Raw genomic sequence first — 18670 nt, 5'->3', positions numbered from 1 at the left:
GTGCATTCGCTCCATAAGACGCACAGACATTTCCCTTTACTTTTTAGGAGGAAAAAATGTGTCTTATGGAGCGAAAAATACGTTAAATCCCCAAACAGCTTCCTGGGGACCTGTGCTAGATTGAGGGTGGGCTTTGTGTTTCTCTGCCACCACCAGAACTCCCTTCTCTGGCACTTCGCTGTGTGAGGGAAGCATTCTTGTCCAGCCATCGGTTCCCTTTGGTTTAAGGGAGGGAATTGCTTCGGATTGCCTTGCTACGTTTTGGCAAAGGCAGAGAGGCTGTCTCCTTTGCTTGCTCCATGTGTTGTCTCCCACATTCACACACCAATAAAGAAGGCGTTCAAGAGATACGGCCTAGAAATGATTCACAGGGGAAACATACGGCTGGATCCAACTTGCATCCAAAATGACAGCCCACCCGCGGTTATACGGGAGAAGCTGTTTACATGTTCATTTGGTTTCCCAGTTTGGATGAGAGAGCGCAAAAGCGAAGTCAAGAGTGTCTTAACCTTGGCAACGTTTTCCAGAGGTTGACATTTTCAGAGGGATAAACTGTTCTGGAATATGCCTGTGGTTTCTGCTGCGATGCAAGAGAAAACTACACTACTGTATCAGACTTTCCAGCATCTTTCATATGTCACTCCTTTGTGAATGCAGGTGTCTTTATTTCTTCCCAAGGAGATGTCATTGTGGGTCATGTTCAGCGCTTAGTAGCCTCAAATAGAAACCCACACAATGTTCTGATACAATTTCTAGTTGCTTTGTTTTGTCTGCATCCCTTTTAAAGGAGTTCTGCTTTCGAAAGATTCACGTACAAACGCGTAAATATTTGTGTTAACTCATTCATTTTACAATGTAGTAGATACGGTGCACATATTGTCATATATCCCAAGGCGAGCTGATGAGGCAAGATTTGCACTAGCTCACGCCTTATGCCCTATACCAGTTCTCAAGGAGTGCTAGTCTTCCTTGAGAGCTCCAAGCCACTTCTTCAAAGCTTCCCATTCTAGCACTTCAGTATAGTCATGGGAATGCCTTGCCGAATGGCTGGCGCAAATGTTCTTGCCTCTCACACCAGGTTCTGATTCACTGATCAGCCTGCAAAAAAAAGGAAGAACACTGAAACTCAAAATATGGAGAAGCCCTTTGGCATTGTCTCCCCCTAAGTCACAGGAGGTCATTTTTGAACCAGGATAGGGCCATATTTGGGACGCGGGTGGCGCTGTGTGTTAAACCACAGAGCCTAGGACTTGCCGATCAGAAGGTTGGCAGTTCGAATACCCGCGACAGGGTGAGCTCACGTTGCTCAGTCCTTGCTCCTGCCCACCTAGCAGTTTGAAATCACGTCAAAGTGCAAGTAGATGAATAGGTACCACTCCGGCAGGAAGGTAAATGGCGTTTCCGTGCGCTGCTCTGGTTCACCAGAAGCGGCTTAGTCATGCTGGCCACATGACCCGGAAGCTGTACGCTGGCTCCCTTGGCCAATAAAGCAAGATGAGCACTGCAACCCCAGAGTCGGCCACCACTGGACCTAATGGTCAGGGGTCCCTTTACCTTCACTAGGGCCATATTCATGTGAATAAATAACCTAAATTTGGCTGAACTTTGTGCTGGCAGAGGGGGCTTGTCTGGACTGAAGATGGTTCGTTTCCGGTTTCCTTCCGCTGCATTCGGACTACATATATCTACTTTAAAAACTGCTTGATATTTCTTTTTTTAAAAAAAAATCTGTTTAAATTTGTATACGAAAATGTAACACAAAAGTGTATACGAAGCAGAAAAATCGGTAGAACAGTATTATAAAAACAGGAATTCACTAACAGAACTGATCCTGCAACTTATCAAACATCCACTTGTTTTCAGAAAATCGATTTCTGCATGGTATCCTGCTCCTACATTGGCTTCCCGGTCATTTCCCATCCAAGGCACTAATCCAGTAGATCATTGGCCATGCTGGGTGTTGGGACCTATGGGAGTTGTGGTCACGTGTCCTACATCCATGTAGTAGGTGTTTGGCGAGGCTGCAGCGTCAGATAACGCTAAGTTGTCCCTTGGGTCACCCAAGACCGACCTGCTAAAACAGAGACATTCTAGTGAGGTTGGCGAAAGGAGCAAGGAGCCACTCCTTCAGATACAGCCAGATCAATAACGCCTTCTTATTTCCCTCCTTCAAACTTTGTTCCCTATTTCAGGGTATATGCCGTCTACAATTCAGTAAAGGGATCCCGTTCAGAACCCGTTAGCTTCACCACGCACAGCTGTGCCCCGGAATGTCCTTTCCCACCCAAACCTTCGCACAGGACCAAAAATTCCCTAACTTTACAGTGGAAGGTAAGCAGTGTGAAAGCTCTGAGATCCGTTTTGTGCTGTATCCTTTCAAAAAACAGATTGGTGGATTGTTTCTGGCATATATGAGCAAGGCAAGGGGAAGTACATTTGCGTCAACAATAAGCTGTTTCCTGTGTGGGCCGGGACTTTCCACCATCACAGAATTATAGAGTTAGAAGGGAACCCAAGAGTCATCAAATCCTTCCCCTTCTGAAGGAGTATACCTGAAGGAGCATCTCCACCTCCATTGTTCTGCCCGGACGCTGAGGTCCAGTGCCAAGGGCCTTCTGGTGGTTCCCTCGCAGCGAGAAGCCAAGTTACAGGGAACCAGGCAGAGGGCCTTCTCGGTAGTGGCACCCGCCCTGTGTAACGCCCTCCCACCAGATGTCAAAGGGAAAAATAACTACCAAACTTTTAGAAGACATCTGAAGGCAGCCCTGTTTAGGGAAGCTTTTAATGTTTCATAGTTGTAGATAGGTAGCCGTGTTGGTCTGCCATAGTCAAAATAAAAAAAATTCCTTCCAGTAGCACCTTAAAGACCAACTAACTTAGTTGGTCTTTAAGGTGCTACTGGAAGGAATGTTTCATAGGTTATTGTATTTTAGTGTTTTGTTGGAAGCCGCCCAGAGTGGCTGGGGAAACCCAGCCAGATGGGCGGGGTATAAATAATAAAGTAGTAGTAGTAGTAGTAGTAGTAGTAGTAGTAGTAGTAGTATTACTACTACTACTTCTGCTAGGCTCGGGCCTCTTCCTATGGACATTCTTAAGGGATTTTTTGAAGGGCTTCTCTTTATCTTCCTGCTTTTGTCAGGCAACTGAGGGTTCCCACCTGATCTTCTTCCTATCTCCAAGCTATCAGCGACTGGCCTGGTTCACCTGTAACAATAAACCATGGTTTGTTTAGGCAGAGTGAGGCTTGCTTGAATGCCTGAGCTCAGCCTAGCTGGCTAACCATGGTTTGGGGGAGCGGGGTTGGAAGCAAGCCACAAAGTGTGAATTCATGATTTGGTATCAGCTTATGAACTATGGCTTGGTTTAACTGATGTTGCGTCCAAATCCAACAGCCTTGCCTAACCACCCAGGAGGCTTACAAAGCAGCAGCAACGTGAGGCAAGAGCAGCTGGAGAACAGGCCAACCTTTAGAGAAACCAAGCCGTGGCCTGTTTGGTCGCCTTTGAGATGATTCATGGTTCGTTGAACCAAAAAGCGGCTAAAACAAACCATGGCATATTGTTATGTCACTTCTGGTGTTAAACCCATCAAGCCGTTTCTGCTGAGAGGAACTCGTATCGTAGCGTTTTGTGTGGGAATTTGAAGACGTTTCTGTAACATTTGGGCTCAGAAAAGGGAAAATTCAGCAATGTGGTTAAAACTGGCTCAAATCGTCACAAGCTGTTTCATGCTTACTTTGTAGATTTTCTGCTCAGTAGTCGCCACACAGCTGGTGTGATGTGTGAGGCAATCTTCAGGTTTGCTTCAGAGGGGGACAAAATTTCTTAAGAGTAATGCTCGTGGCCAGAAGAGGCACAAATGAAGGCACTGTATAGCTGATGTGGTAAAACACTTGCTTTGTTTGCAAAAGAACGCAGATTCAGCCACTGGCATTCCTAGAACCCAGTTTGACACTCTGGAGAACTGTTGCTGGTCAGTGTAGGCAAGATGGTCTGACTGGCCTAGATGGTCTGACACAGTATAAAGTAGCTTTCTGTGTTTCTGTATAAATGATGATCATGAAAGTGTAAGTGGAACCCACTTACTCTTTCCAGGTGCAACATCTGTTTAAATTTTTGCTGTGGGGATTTCTAAAAGTCTTTTTTTCCTGTAAGCTTCCTGCCAGTTTCCTATTCTGTTCTGTTTCTTTCTCCCCATACACAGGCCCCTATCGACAATGGTTCAAAAATCACCAGCTACCTTTTAGAGTGGGATGAGGTAAGTGATAATCAATCAGGAAAAACAGCAAGGAGCTTTCTGTTTTACCACAAATCTGTTCTATAGAGAAGCACAAAATCCTTCAAACGCAGGAGAATAGAATTCTGGAAGTGTAAAGTCAGCTTTTTTGTGGTAATGCCCTGTAAAACATCTTCGACAACATGTAAACAACGCAATTCAGAAACAGCAGTACAGTTCAAACCATGCAGGTGATTATGGCTGCATATGGACCATGCATTTAAAGCACTTGACTTCCCCCAAACAATCCTGGGAACTGTAGTTTGTGCAGGGTGCTGGGAATTATAGCTTTGCGGGGGATAAACCACAACTCCCCCATGATTCTTGGGGGGATGTCATGTGCTTTAAATGTATGGTGTGTACACAACCTATGTCCCTGGTATTGAGGTCTTAAAAGTAAGTGTAAAATTGTACATTTTGGTATTTGCTGACTTCAAGTGCGTTTGCTTTTTTGTTGTTGTCTTAAATGAGTTGTCACCAACCTGGTGCCATTCAGAAGATTTGAACTGCAACACCCATTAGCATATCAGCCAGTCTCTGGTGTGATTGCCAGTGGAACACAAAATACAATCCACTGTGAGGCGTCTGAAATAACAGCCAACCCATACCTAGCTTGGGAAGCGTATCCATGTTTATTTCTTTAAATCCATTTCTCTCCTGCTCTTCCTCTGTACACGAAAAGCATTAAAATATAAAAAAGCCGCAGCAAAAAAATAACTTACATCCGTCAAAATAAACTGGTGGGTCAAAAACTCCTGAATTGAGGAGTCATCCAAATCTCTCAGGAGAGCAGTTCCAGAGTCAGGTAGCCACCACAGAAAATACCTTTTCGCACATTGTCACCAGACAAAAAAAGACAATTTGAATAGATAAACAAATGTGACTTATTTCAAAAACTCTACAGAGGTGAACTTTGTAAGCTCCTGAAAGAAAATGGTATTGTGCTTGAGACAGCAAGTTATTTCTCAAGTCTGCCAGCTTTGGATACAGAAGGAGAAACTGCCTTTTAAGTTTTCTTAGAAAACAAACAAATAGGACAAAAGGAGCGTTAAGCGGGCACTTTAGTGTAGCCTGCTCAGTGGCAAGCTGTCCAGGAGCTCCCAGACTTGCCATCGGCTCCACCAGCTAATTCAGGCACAAATTTTAACCCGAAACCGAGGCTTTAGTTCATTGAGAACGCTGAACAGTCAACCAGAGTGTGCAGCATAAGGTACACACAGGCATTGCACAGAAGGAGGTGCGCACATGTGCATTTTTTTAAACAACGATAAGCAATTAGTGAAAGATCGTCCATTTTGACTTTGGAAAATGTGACATTCATGAATCTATATTAAGTTTTGTGCTGTTGTTCTCTTTCAGGGAAAAAGAAGCAATGTTTTCAGAGAATGTTACTTTGGGAGCCAAAAACATTACAAGCTGACGAAGCTTTGTCCGGCTGTGGGCTACACATTCCGATTAGCAGCTCAGAATGACATAGGCATGAGGTAAGTTGCACCTGATCACAGCTGCACCCATGTGTTTCGCCGGCCTCCCAAATTGAACTCAGAGCTAAGAATTATAAGAAGAGCCTTGTTGGATCAGACCACAGGCCTACCTAGTCCAGAATTCTGCTTTCTACACTGTCCAACCAATTTTGTTCCAGTAGAGCATGTAGGGCAGGGAGGGTGGATGGCAGGGAGACCAGCAGTCAGGGGTGACTGGGGAGGAGGCATGGCCTGCATAGAGTCTCAAGGACAGGCACCCCCAAACTTGGCCCTCCAGATGTTTTTGGGACTTCAGTTCCCATCATCCCTGACCACTGGTCCTGCTAGCTAGGGATCATGGGAGTTGTAGGCCAAAAACATCTGGAGGGCCAAGTTTGCCTATGCCTGATCTAAGGGGAAGTCTCCATCCCGAACGGCAACTAGCAAATCCGGTGTCTGCTCAGCACCACTCACTAAGATTCAATTTAGAATTTAGAATTCAAAACAGTGTGCGACTACTAAGCAGGAAAGGGGTTTTGTTTTTTGCGGGGGGGGATGCGTGTCCCGTTGCACTTTGCAGTATGCTTGAAGGGCCACACTCTCCCCCTTCTTTTGCTCCTTAGTGGCTTCAGCCAAGAAGTTGTATGCTACACGTCAGGGAATATTCCTCAAACCCCTTCTGCACCGAGGCTTGTCCGTGCCGGAGTCACCTGGGTCACCCTGCAGTGGAACAAAGCAGAAGGCTGCACACCAGAGGAAGTCACCACCTACACCCTGGAGATTCAGGAGGAGGATAATGTAAGTTCTGAGTTAATGCAATCGAATCCAGGAAGGTCCGGCATGAACCCTGAATACAGAGGGAAGCCCGCACTGGGTTGACAATCCAGGGCACCCCCCTCCTCTTGGTGTTTTATCACAGGTGTATTCTGCAACATGTTCTTAACACGATAATGGTGTACTAGTTATCCTGCAAGGCTTCCCCAGTGCTGCCACGTTATTGCTTCGCAGAGGGGCTACGTGCAACAAAAGCGGGACAAAAATGGAATTGGAACATTGGTGGTACAAAATGTTACAGGGTGTGACTGCCCCAATACTTTTGCAGGCGCAAACAGGAATGAAAGTGGTATTGCATATGACTGCCCTGGTAGCATCATGAGCACAAATCATCAAGGATGTGCATTAAAAACGAGGTGTGCTTTTATCCTGTGGAGGAAGGTTCCCAAACTGTGTGGTCCAGGGGTCAGCAACCTTTTTCAGCCGTGGGCCGGTCCACTGTCCCTCAGACCATGTGGTGGGCTGGACTTTTTGAAGAATAAAAATGAATGAACTCCTATGCCCCACAAATAACCCAGAGATGCATTTTAAATAAAAGCACACATTCTACTCATGGAAAAACACCAGGCAGGCCCCACAAATAACCCAGAGATGGACACATTCTATTCATGTAAAAACATGCTGATTCCTGGACCGTCTGTGGGCCGGATTGAGAAGGCGATTGGGCTGCATCCGGCCCCCGGGCTTAGGTTGCCTACCCCTGGTGTGGTCCATGGACCACTAGTGGTCCATGAGCATCATTCAGGTGGTCCATGTCATGCTTGCATTAAATATCCGTACTGATTTTAATTGTATTCTGTTACCATTTTGCATATTGCATTTTATTGTATATTATAGTTTGATTTCTGTGGGATGCAAAGGGTAATGCAACATAAATAGGAATGCAATTAAAGAGTCTACAGCATCTCCCAAAGTGCACTAGAGTTGCCGCAACAGGCAGAAAAATCATTTAAGTGTTCCACCAAGACCATCAGGAAATTGCAAGAGGCTGGCGATGAAAAAAGTTTGGGAACTGTCAGGATACATCAACACAATAACTCTGGGTCAGTTGACATCCCATGGAAGTTGACCAACTCCTGACGGAAACCACGGCTCTGGGGAGAGCAAAGGTTCATTCTTTCAGGTTGGCAGCACATAACTGCCACCCATGTTGTCTCTCCATGGTAGAGAGGTTGGGAAAGGCAGAAGTGAAATAGTTATGTGTCACAGAGTCTTGGCTGGGATTTATTTGCTCCAAGTAGACTTTGGAGCTCACGAAGCCACAGAGCGAAATTCTTATACTTTCATCTGTTATATGCCATTTGATAAATTAAGTAGTGAGCTCATTCTGTCGCTGTGGATCCTTTATGCGGCCAAAATGCCACACACAGACAGACAGACAGACAGACAGAGAGACAGGGAGAAAGATATATTAGCAGGCTTGGGGGAACCCCACCATTTTCAGGAAGGAAAAAATAAACGTGGGGGGGGGAGTCTAGAGGGCAGTGGGAGAAAATGAGGGAATGATTGGGGAAGGAATACACACTGATTGTTGGGATGATGAGGCAGGGCAGAAAGCCAGGGCTGGTGTGGTTGGAATGACAAATCCTGTAAGGGTGTGTGGACGGCTGTTGCAGCACGCCATGCTGCAAACTTTTGTTGCAGGTCCCAGTAGACTGTATCAATATCCACAGAGGCAGAAATTCATGCAGCTGCACCGATCTCAATAAATTGGGGGCTTCTGCGTATTGAATTGTCTTCGTGGTTGCTACTTATAGAGCCTCAGCTGAAAAGTCGCAGTGCCCTGGAATGTCTTAAGGGCCTTTTATAGCATTTGTATAGGTCTTGCGATTGAGTTTTCTGAGTCCATTGTGAACAGAGGGTTATATTAATAAGATCTCCTATGACCCACGTAACAAAAGTTATATCTGAATCCGAGCCTGAACCTTCGTCATCAGATGTGCTGGGCTTAAAGTGCTCTACACTTGAGCGTTCCTATGAAACCTTCGCAACACAAAACGATTCGCTGTGTGGTGCCATAGAAACAACATTGAAGGGACCCAGAAATAATGGTGTCCTTGGCTGCAAGGGACAATCTATGCATCCTTTGTGAAACCAGACCAGGGAGTGCTGGAGGTGGAGAGCTTTTTCTGAGTACTTTCTGTGTGTCCTTAGTTTCCATTGCGCTTTGCTTAAATTCCCCACCCCTGTTTCTGGGCAGCTCTTCTCTTCGCCCCTGTTGCAGGCTGTGCCACCTTAACACATGTGAACTTGTTACATGTGCAGTGCTGCACCCAAAATGGCTCCCTGCGCAAAGCAAAAAAGCAAAGGGGTCCAATTAGAGGCAATCCTTTTATTGCTGCTTGCCACTGTATGTCAAGCACACACTGTTTTTTTCATGGGGGGAGTTAATTCTTAATTGGCTGAAAGGACAAAGCTTAGGTTGAGTTGTTTCTCTCCTACCCAGTCTCAGTTCAACATGGTGGTTCCTTTGTTGCCCCCATGAGTCATCCTCTAATGGTGGTGAAATAGCATCAGGGTCTTCTCGGTAGTGGCGCCCTCCCTGTACAATACCCTCCCATTGGATGTCAAGGAGTTAAGTAACCATACAACTTTTAGAAGACACTTGAAAGCAGCCCCGGATAGAGAAGTTTGTTTAATGTTTTATTATGTTTTTAATATGTTGGAAGCCACCCAGAGTGGCTGGGGCACTGTTGTTGTTGTTGTTGTTGTTACTGTATTTTTCCGTCTATAAGACACCCCCTATTTTGGGGGACTCAGATTTAATAAAATGGGGGGAGATACTATCCGTGTATAAGACGCCCCCTAATTTTTGACATTATTTTAAAGGGGGAAAACCTAGTCTTATACACGAAAAAATACGGTATTATTACTACTACTACTACTACTACACCACCACCAAGCAAGCTGTTGGCCCATACATCAGCTCTGTTTTGTTTATGCCAATGGCCCATTGTCCAGCTTTTGATATTGCACTGGGACGGTGGTGCCTTAAATCATCACCGTGCTCATGTGTGCAAATATTAATGGCTCGTATCAGTCAGCCTTGCCCAGTGTTTTGGAATACAAATCCCACCAACCTCGTGATAGGAGTTGTAGTCCAAGACATCTGGAAGGCACCAGGTTCAGGAAGGCTCATACAGCCGATCCACAAATATGAGCATTTTACAACTATTCCAGGTTTATCACACATACGCAGCGTTCTGGCTTGTTTGATAACCTTGGCAGTGCACCCTCAGTTTATAAGCAAAGCGTTGGCGAGCAGGTAGGATGCTGCTGAATGCAGACCACCTCTCAAAATGTAGGGGGCTTGGTGCCACATAAGCTCATATATGAGGCTTTAGATTCATGCTTGTGAAAAGAGCCTCTCCTTGTGAGAAGATGCCCACATGGCTGGAAGGGGCAACACTGGGTTTGCGCTCCGTCTGCTTGGATGTTTGGTTTGAGTGCCGCAGTGGTTTCAGGAGGCAAACCGGCCTACGATAGCCCAGGAAGGTTTGATAAGAGGGCGGTGTCTGGTGCAGTCGTGAGAAGTAGCACCAAGTTCTCAGCATCTTCCCTCCCTCTCCCTCACCCCCTGCTTTTTAAGCCCACAACAAATGCGCCAGAGACATTCTGCAACCAGCTAAAAGATAATAATTCAGAACTACAGAATCCTGGGAGGAACCTGGAAGGAGAGGATTTTGCCTGCAAGGAAGGCTCCCAGCTGTCCATGGAGGCGCAGGTCAATTCTGTGTCCAGGGCAGCTGTCTACCAGCTCCATCTGGTACGCAGGATGAGACCCTACCTGCCCGCAGAGTGTCTCTCCAGAGTGGTGCATGCTCTAGTTATCTCTCGCTTGGACTACTGCAATGCGCTCTATGTGGGGCTACCTTTGAAGCTGACCCGGAAACTACAACTAATCCAGAATGTGGACTGGGAGCGGCCGCTGAGACCACAGAACACCAGTCTTAAAAGACCTACACTGGCTCCCAGTACGTTTCCGAGCACAATTCAAAGTGTTGGTGCTGACCTTTAAAGCCCTAAACGGCCAGTATACCTGAAGGAGCGTCTCCACCCCCATCGTTCTGCCCAGAGATTGAGGTCCAGTGCCAAGTGCCACCTGGTGGTTCCCTCACTGCAAGAAGCCAAGTTACAGGGAACCAGGCAGAGGGCCTTCTCAGTAGTGGCACCCGCCCTGTGGAATGCCCTCCCACCAGATGTCAAAGAGAACAACAACTACCAGACTTTTAGAAGACATCTGAAGGCAGCCCTGTTTAGGGAAGCTTTTTATGTTTAATAGACTATTGTATTTTATTATTCTGTTGGAAGCCGCCCAGAGTGGCGGGGTATAAATAATACTATATTGTTGTTGTTATTGTTATTGTTATTATGATTTGGCACATTCTGCGAAAGAGAAGAGCAGCTCTCTTCATGGGGCAACAGTGCCTTGTTGCTTAGTGACATAATGAGGTTGACAGTGTTCCTTAATTGACTCTGTAGTTCCTGTTTAACTTATGTCCTCCTTTACGCCTTAGGATAGCGTGTTTCACCCAAAGTACACTGGAGAAGACCGAACATGTACTGTGAAAAATCTTAAAAGAAGCACACAATATAAATTCAGGGTAGGTGCACTCTTTCTCTCTCTGTGTGTCCTTTTCCAACCCGCCCCCCCCCCCTTGTCCCCAGTTTTCTATTGCAGGACTTAACTCTTCATATTGTGATGTTATATTTACATGGTTCGTATTAGATGTTTGGAGAAATGGGATTATTGGGTTAAAAGATGGGGCATTCTGGGGGAGTTAGCCTGCCCCCTGCTGTCTGCTCCAGCTACAGGTGATGGCCTCCCCACTCTGTTAGATCCTGTTGCTCCAGGATTAGGATCATAGCCCATTTTGTTTTCATTAGAAATGTATCTTTGATTTCTTTTGCTCACACTCTGAAATCTTGTTATGCTACCTTGTTACTGAAATAGCAATGAAAATATTTTGAAAGAGGGGTGGAAACAAAAGTCTGGAATTGACGTCCGGGGGGGGGGAGGGATTTCTGAAAGGCCTGAATCTGTTTTTTGCATTTTTGTGAAGAAGGGGGGGAGTCTCAACGATTTTGGGGTCTCCCTAAAAAAAGGCTTGGGTTTTTACTTTTTGAAATATGGCAACCCTACCGCACTACCAAGACTTCAATGCATGGAGCAGGTGGAAAACGGTGAGCAATTTAATAAACAAAAATCGGTTTTAAACTGGTTAGAAGGAAAGGCCATATTGAATATTACCTTTTTTCATAGGCACCGACTCCATGGGGCTTGAGGGGGCTCGAGCCCCCTCAAAAATTTTTTTGGGGGGGCTCAGCCCCCCCAATAATCTCGGGGGGCGGGGGCTCCTGCCTCGCTGCTTCGCAGCACCACCGCCACTGCCAAGGCACTGCCGGGGGGAATTTCCTTCCTCCTGGCGGTTTCAGCCCCCGCGAGAACAGGGGAATCCCGACTGGCCACACCTCCCAGCCAGCCAATCGGCTGGCTGGGGGGGCGTGGCTTGCCCTATTTAGGGCCGGAGCCACTTTATTTGCATATTCATGAGCTTATTTATTATTCATGAGCTTTCCTGGGCCCCCCCCCCCAATATTTTTTATGAGTCCGCGTCCCTGCCTTTTTTGCTCTGCTATCCTAACATGTCCGAACCAAAATAGCATTTAAACAAAACCTTTTATGTCTTTCACTCAAGTTATCATTGACATTGAGTTCCTACCAGTTAATTTAAAAATTGGGTGAATTATTTAAAAACTTTCATTCCTATTTAATTTACATCTGCTTGCTGCTCCTCATCATACTTGAAGTATGCACCCGCAAAAAAAAATATCTTGATTTAATTTTAGTTGTAATTTTAGTATCTGGCCACTAGGTGGTGCCCTAACTTTGTTTTTTGAGAGTTTATACTTTATGTACACAATTCTTAGGTTGATTTGAAATATATATGTGTGTACAGAAATAGTTACTTAGCAATATGAAAGCAGCTCCGTTGTTGAAATTCAGTGTCAGTTCTTCCACAGTGGCTCAAAGAAGTAGCAATTAAAATGCCGGGAAATATTCAGAATGGAAAACGTATCTCCTATTGATAACTATTTTAAGTGTCTGTTTTCAGGTGGGAGACAGACAATTTTTGCGGGAATTGAAAGGAGTTTTTAAAATGGGAGACTGCTTCACTTTCACCTCTAGCAAACAAAATTGGCAGGTTTCTATGTTGTTTCGGAAACCTTTGAACCCAGCGCTGAAGAAGGAATTTGTTGTTGTGCTGTTTTGTTTACAACTGCTCAGTTTTGTGATAGAAAATTTACAAGTGGGAAAAAGATGAAAAGTAGTTGAAGTGTGTGAAGGCTGCTGTACATTCCCTCCCACACCCATTTTCCATTATTAGCCCCCGAAAATCAGCCAGGCAGTATCAGGAAGTTTTAAGTGTTTGATGCTTTATTATGTTTTTATATATATATATTCTGTAAGCCGCCTAGAGTGGCTGGGGAAACCCAGCCAGGTTGGTGGGGTATGAATAAAATGGTGGTGGCGGTTATAATAGTTGTTATACAGACGCTTCAGGTTAAGAACAGAAATTGCGCGGTGGCAGCGGGAGGCCCCATTCACTAAAGTGGTACCTCTGGTTAAGAACAGTTTCAGGTTAAGAACGGACCTCCAGAACGAATTAAGTTCTTTTTTTTAATGTTTTTATTAGCAATTTCAACATAACAAAATATCAAACCATATCATATTCATTATTTCCCCCCCTTTCTCCCCCCCATCAAACTGCCCCCAAAGACTTCCCTCAGCTCCTCTCTCTGATTTCTCAACACATATTATTATCTGCATGTTATAATATTATACATATCCTTACATTATCTATCTACCATGTTATCAACCAATAAATTTGTGTATGTTTATTCAAAACCTGCCACAGAGTCCAGTTCCTTTTGTTGTCTTTTATAGATAATTTGTAAAAAGCTCCCATTCTTCCTTAAAGTCACAGTAAGAGAAATTAAGTGACTCGGAAATAAATATGACTAATTTCATTCAGACTTAATTCCAAGAAGGTTCTGTTCGCTTCAGTGGGTTGTATTCAACTAACTGACATTCAGAGTAGACCCACTGAAATTAATGGGGCATAAGTGGAGTAAGAGCCATTGCTTTTAATGGTTTTACTCTGAGTAGGACTAACATTTGATATAGCCCCAGTACAAATAACTTAGGGTGGTTTGCGCCCAACGTCTTTCAGATCCTGGTATGGGAGATGCTTGCTAAGTGTGTGGGGAAGCCCAGCCAGATGGGTGGGGTTTATTATTATTATTATTATTATTATTATTATTATTATTATTATTATTATTATTAATTTATATTAAAAATAACTATTAAATTTTTCAAGAAATAGAAATTAAACAAAGAAAAGCAAAGAACAATACGTAACACTGTAAACACACTTTCCAAAATGAATACTAATAAAAAAGATAAGAAAGCATAGAAGATATAAAGAAAAAAGACAAAAGAAAAGAAAAAATACTTTTCATAACCTGAATTATTACCAAATTCTTGCTTCAAATACTGCAATATATAAATCTTAGTTAAAATATTATAAAAGACTTCCACCGCATGCACCACACTTCTCTTAGTTGTCTTACTCACATTTATACATCTGTTCTTCAATCATTTTGCTTCCTTAGATTCTTTCATAATCAATCAAATCTTTATGTTCTCTGTATTCTTCACAAGGTTAGTCTAGACACAGCCAAATTTTCGTATTTGAGCCGTGCTTGTATAATCATTTAAACATTTCCATTGTTTCTGAATTAAAATTTTTGACTTATGCCTTATTAAATCCGTCAATTTTGCTAACTCCAGGTACTCAGAAAGTTTACTTAACCATCCCCCCTTTGTTGGAATATAATTTCCTTTCCAGTGAGTGGCTACCAACATTCTCACTGCCCTTGTTGCATACAGAAATATGTGAATTTTTTTATTATTATTAGTTGGGTGGCCTCTGAGACTCTAAAATGCATCCGTAGACTAGTCGGCTCGGTTGTACTCGAGTAGACCCACTGAAATGAATGAGGTTCATTGATTTCAGTCGGTTTTGCTTTGAGCAAAACTTAGCTGAGGTGCCACCCATATTTTTACTTTCACAAGTGATTTCTTTCAGGTCTCTTGCACAAGGCAGCTTAGAATTTGGAATACAGAGATAACCACGTCCGTTTTCTTGCAGCTCATTGCCTCCAACGTAGAAGGGAAGAGCAGTCCCAGCGACGTCTTGGTCTGTACAACCAGCCCTGACCGGCCAGGGCCGCCCACCAAACCCACCGTGAAAGGGCCAATCACATCTCAAGGCTTCAGCGTCAAATGGGGTAAGGTGCCTCTTGCGTAATACTGGGCTGTTGTCGTTTCGCATCCTTAAATTGTGGAATCAGGAGCTGCCTGGTTGGGAGTGGAAAGAGTAAAGAATTGCACATATATGTCCTTGATTCCCATCAAGTCAGCATCAGCTGAGAATAAGCCAGTGCAACTGGGAGTTCCTACAGTTGCTCAGCTGTTGTTGTTGTTTAGTTGTTTAGTTGTGTCCGACTCTTCGTGACCCCATGGACCAGAGCACGCCAGGCACTCCTGTCTTCCACTGCCTCCCGCAGTTTGCTCAAACTCATGTTTGTAGCTTCGAGAACACTGTCCAACCATCTCGTCCTCTATTGTCCCCTTCTCCTTGTGCCCTCAATCTTTCCCAACATCAGGGTCTTTTCCAGGGAGTCTTCTCTTCTCATGAGTTGGCCGAAGTACTGGAGCCTCAGCTTCAGGATCTGTCCTTCCAGTGAGCACTCAGGGCTGATTTCCTTCAGAATGGATAGGTTTAATCTTCTTGCAGTCCATGGGACTCTCAAGAGTCTCCTCCAGGACCTTAATTCAAAAGCATCAATTCTTCTCAGCTGTAGCAACCCATAACTTGCTGGGTTCATTCCAGTGTCTTTGGCTGCTGAGTGGTATTTAAGATGGGGTCTGGTGGGTGATCTTTGCACTGTACAGATGGGATCCAACATGTCAAAAAGAATAGATTCTGAATCTACTAGTCACCTGTGAAGAATTCGTGCCTGCCCTCTTTCTGTAGCTTATGTAACAATTTTTTTTATTTTTTTTTAACAGACCCTCCTCAGGATAATGGTGGTTCAGAAATCCTAAATTACCTGTTAGAAATTTCAGAAGGAAGCTCTGAAGGTAAGTTGAACTATTGCAAGAAAACAACGTTGAATGTCAACAGAATGAGAACAGTGTTATAATAATTATCCAAAGGAGGTTGTATATCAAATATTTTTAGATTGCATCAAACGATTTCATTTGGGTTATCGCCCAAACAGGATTTTTTAATTGTGGATTTATTTTCCATTGCCTAAGGAGCAGGAAGTATGAGATGTGTTGTTGCTGTTGATATCATTTTTATTTATTATATTTTTATATTTAATTTGTTTCTGAAGTGAACAGCGAATGGCATTTTTTTTCTGATTTAACTTAGTGGTTTCTCACTGTATATTGCTAATTGGATACCTGGCAAATTAACTTTAAAAAACAAACAAACCATAGTTAAGACGTTTTAAATTGTGTCTATCATTTTTTTCATATAATGCCATAAATAGTTATTTTTTATAAGAGAATAGCCCTGTATTTTAACCTTCGGGTTTTTGTTCTGCCTGTCACAAAACTTTGAATGGAGGCTTTTGTACAAGGCAGATACAAAGCCAGCAAAGCAAAATGACCACCTGTACCTTTTTAATGGAGAACCACTTTAAGGAAGCCTTTTCAGCAGGTAAATGAGCCTTGTTCGGGGTTTGTTTGTTTTTTTTGTTTAAATCTATAGGCCACTTCTCCCCATAAAGCAACCGTTTCTATTAATTACTGGAAGGCCTGTGGCTTAATGAAATCGAAATAGTACCTTAGCCCTATAGTAATTGTTTATCAGTTACCTGAGCGAGCCCAATTAACCTTTCAGCAAATCAATGGGAAGTGGCTTACAGAGGATCGGCTACAGAATGTCCGTGTACTTACTTGAAACCAGGGACTTTGTATAAGCTCCGGGCATGCTGTATTAGCACTGGTGGTCACAGTCAGGTAAGTATCGCTTAACAGTGAAAAGTACCTCTCCTCCCAGCGCTGCTGCCATTCACCTAAAAGCTTCCCTTGAGTTCTTAATTATGGGGAAGTAGGGGGGGGGAGATTCTCTTTTATTTCGCCCCACCCCACCCCACCCGCTACATACCTGTTCTAAGCACTGGTTGAGATATCAGGCTCGTGCTTTGTATATTTTTATTCAAGGTTCGGAAGGTGCCTCGCAAGTTAGGAGAGCGCAGATCAGTCTTTATTTATATGTGCGCACAAAATACGTGTGTGTGTGTGGTTGCATCTTCTTAATGCGCCATTGTGAGTTCAAGACCTAAGGCTATCAAGGGATTCCCCACACAGCTTGCAGCTGTGTACATTCTCCATTTCATTTGCAATTCATGTGACGTTACTGTCAAAGAACAGCAGTCTCTATGCTTTTGCCCTGTAGATTCAGGTTTACCCGATAGGGAGATCATCTTTTTAGCTGGGGAAGCTAATAAACTCCACTTAGGGTCGCAGACTATTGGTTTCAGTGTCCTGAGGTACGTGGATCGGTCCTCTTTTCCATGCCACTCAATCCCTTCGTTTTTATTTTTCCTGACTGTGCTCATATAACTATTTCGAGTGCATCGTCCAGTGGTTCTCAAACTCTTTTCTCTGGGCCATGCCATGCGAATTTTTCATTGATAAAGAAATGCATTGGAAAACAAAACAGAAATAACTCCTAGCAGTGCTTGATTTTTAACATAGAACACAACTTCTTTATAATATGGCAATGGGACATCCAGAAAGTATAAAACTATTATTTTTATATTATACCAAAATGTTTAAAGGTTTCTTTAATTGTCCTTGAATCTTGCCATCCTCTCCTGCCACACCAATGTGGCACGCCTTCGAGAACCACTGGCATAGCCTTATACTTTGCCTTTTGATCTGTCAGATTTGCACAAAACCCAAAAACTGCAAAAGTGTGTATCGTCGTACCTTGGTTCTCGAACTGAATGCGCTCTAGGAGTCCGTTCGACTCCTGGAACCGTTCAAAAACCAGGTGCGTCTTCCAGTTAGCTGCAGGAGCAGCCAATCAGAAGTCACGCAGGACGTTCGGCTTCAGAAAATCATTCAAAAACCAGAACACTCACTTCCGGGTTTCGATCGTTCGGGAGCTGATTTGTTCAGGAGCCGCGGCGTTTGAGATCCAAAGTACAACCGTACTGAGAATCTGCTATTGCCTGACTACTTTTGTGCGCATCCTGGGTGGGGAAAGTGGTTTTTCTAAAGAAAAACAAGGGCAGGTATCCGCAGGCAGTCAAGTTAGCAAAGTCAGTTAAAGCCCTATTCGGGGATTCACTCCATGTGAGGAACCATTGTACAGAGTGGTAGAATGGAGCTGTTCTCGCTTGCCCCCGTCCCTGCCAGATTCACTCACCTGCCCACACAGCCGGTTGAGGAGGAACACCTGGAAAGAACAGCCTTCTCTGCATGCGGTTTTTCCACATCACTGGGAAAGCCCGTACACATTTTTAAAAAATTACAGTGGTACCTTGGTTCTCGAACTTAATCCGTTCCAGAAGTCCATTCGGCTCCCAAAACCATTTGAAAACCAAGGCGAGGCTTCTGTTTAGCTGCAGGACCTTCCTGCTCAAGCAGAAGCTGCGCCGGACGTTCGACTTCCAAAAAAAGTTTGAAAACCGGAACACTTCCTGATTTTTGCAGCCTATTTGTTCAACAACTAAGCCGTTCGAGGACCAAGGTACCACTGTATTTATTTATTTGAATTTATGATTCTGCCTTTCTTCCGTTGTGGAACCCAAGGCAGCTTTGCTTGTACTGCCCCAGGTACTCACTCATCCAGGCACTGATGAGATTCAGACCTGCTTAGCATCAGCAAGGGGGTGGCCCTCATGGGCTTTTGGGTTCTGTGTCACGTGTCAAAGGCTCCCCCACCCACCCCACGGACATTTCCTGTGCACACAAGCACCATAGACGGGTGGCAGGCTGGTATCCACCC

At 44.2% G+C, this 18670-nt stretch overlaps 1 protein-coding gene across 2 annotated transcripts in view; it reads left to right on the top strand.

Annotated features, from left to right (window-relative positions):
- Window positions 1-18670, top strand: part of FNDC3B (fibronectin type III domain containing 3B) — a 289308-nt gene that overhangs the window by 232363 nt on the left and 38275 nt on the right. For both annotated transcript variants that reach the window (XM_081190007.1, XM_081190006.1), the window contains exons 10-17: window positions 2193-2331; window positions 4204-4257; window positions 5635-5759; window positions 6362-6536; window positions 11090-11176; window positions 14789-14927; window positions 15712-15783; window positions 16553-16671. In XM_081190007.1, the coding sequence (XP_081046133.1) occupies window positions 2193-2331; window positions 4204-4257; window positions 5635-5759; window positions 6362-6536; window positions 11090-11176; window positions 14789-14927; window positions 15712-15783; window positions 16553-16671 (910 nt within the window). The remainder of the gene's footprint in view (window positions 1-2192; window positions 2332-4203; window positions 4258-5634; window positions 5760-6361; window positions 6537-11089; window positions 11177-14788; window positions 14928-15711; window positions 15784-16552; window positions 16672-18670) is intronic.

This window comes from Podarcis bocagei, assembly GCF_964188305.1.
Source record: "Podarcis bocagei genome assembly, chromosome: 4".
Lineage (NCBI taxonomy): Eukaryota > Metazoa > Chordata > Lepidosauria > Squamata > Lacertidae > Podarcis > Podarcis bocagei.
Note: the sequence above shows the minus strand (reverse complement) of the source record. Positions and strands in the feature narration are given on the sequence as shown.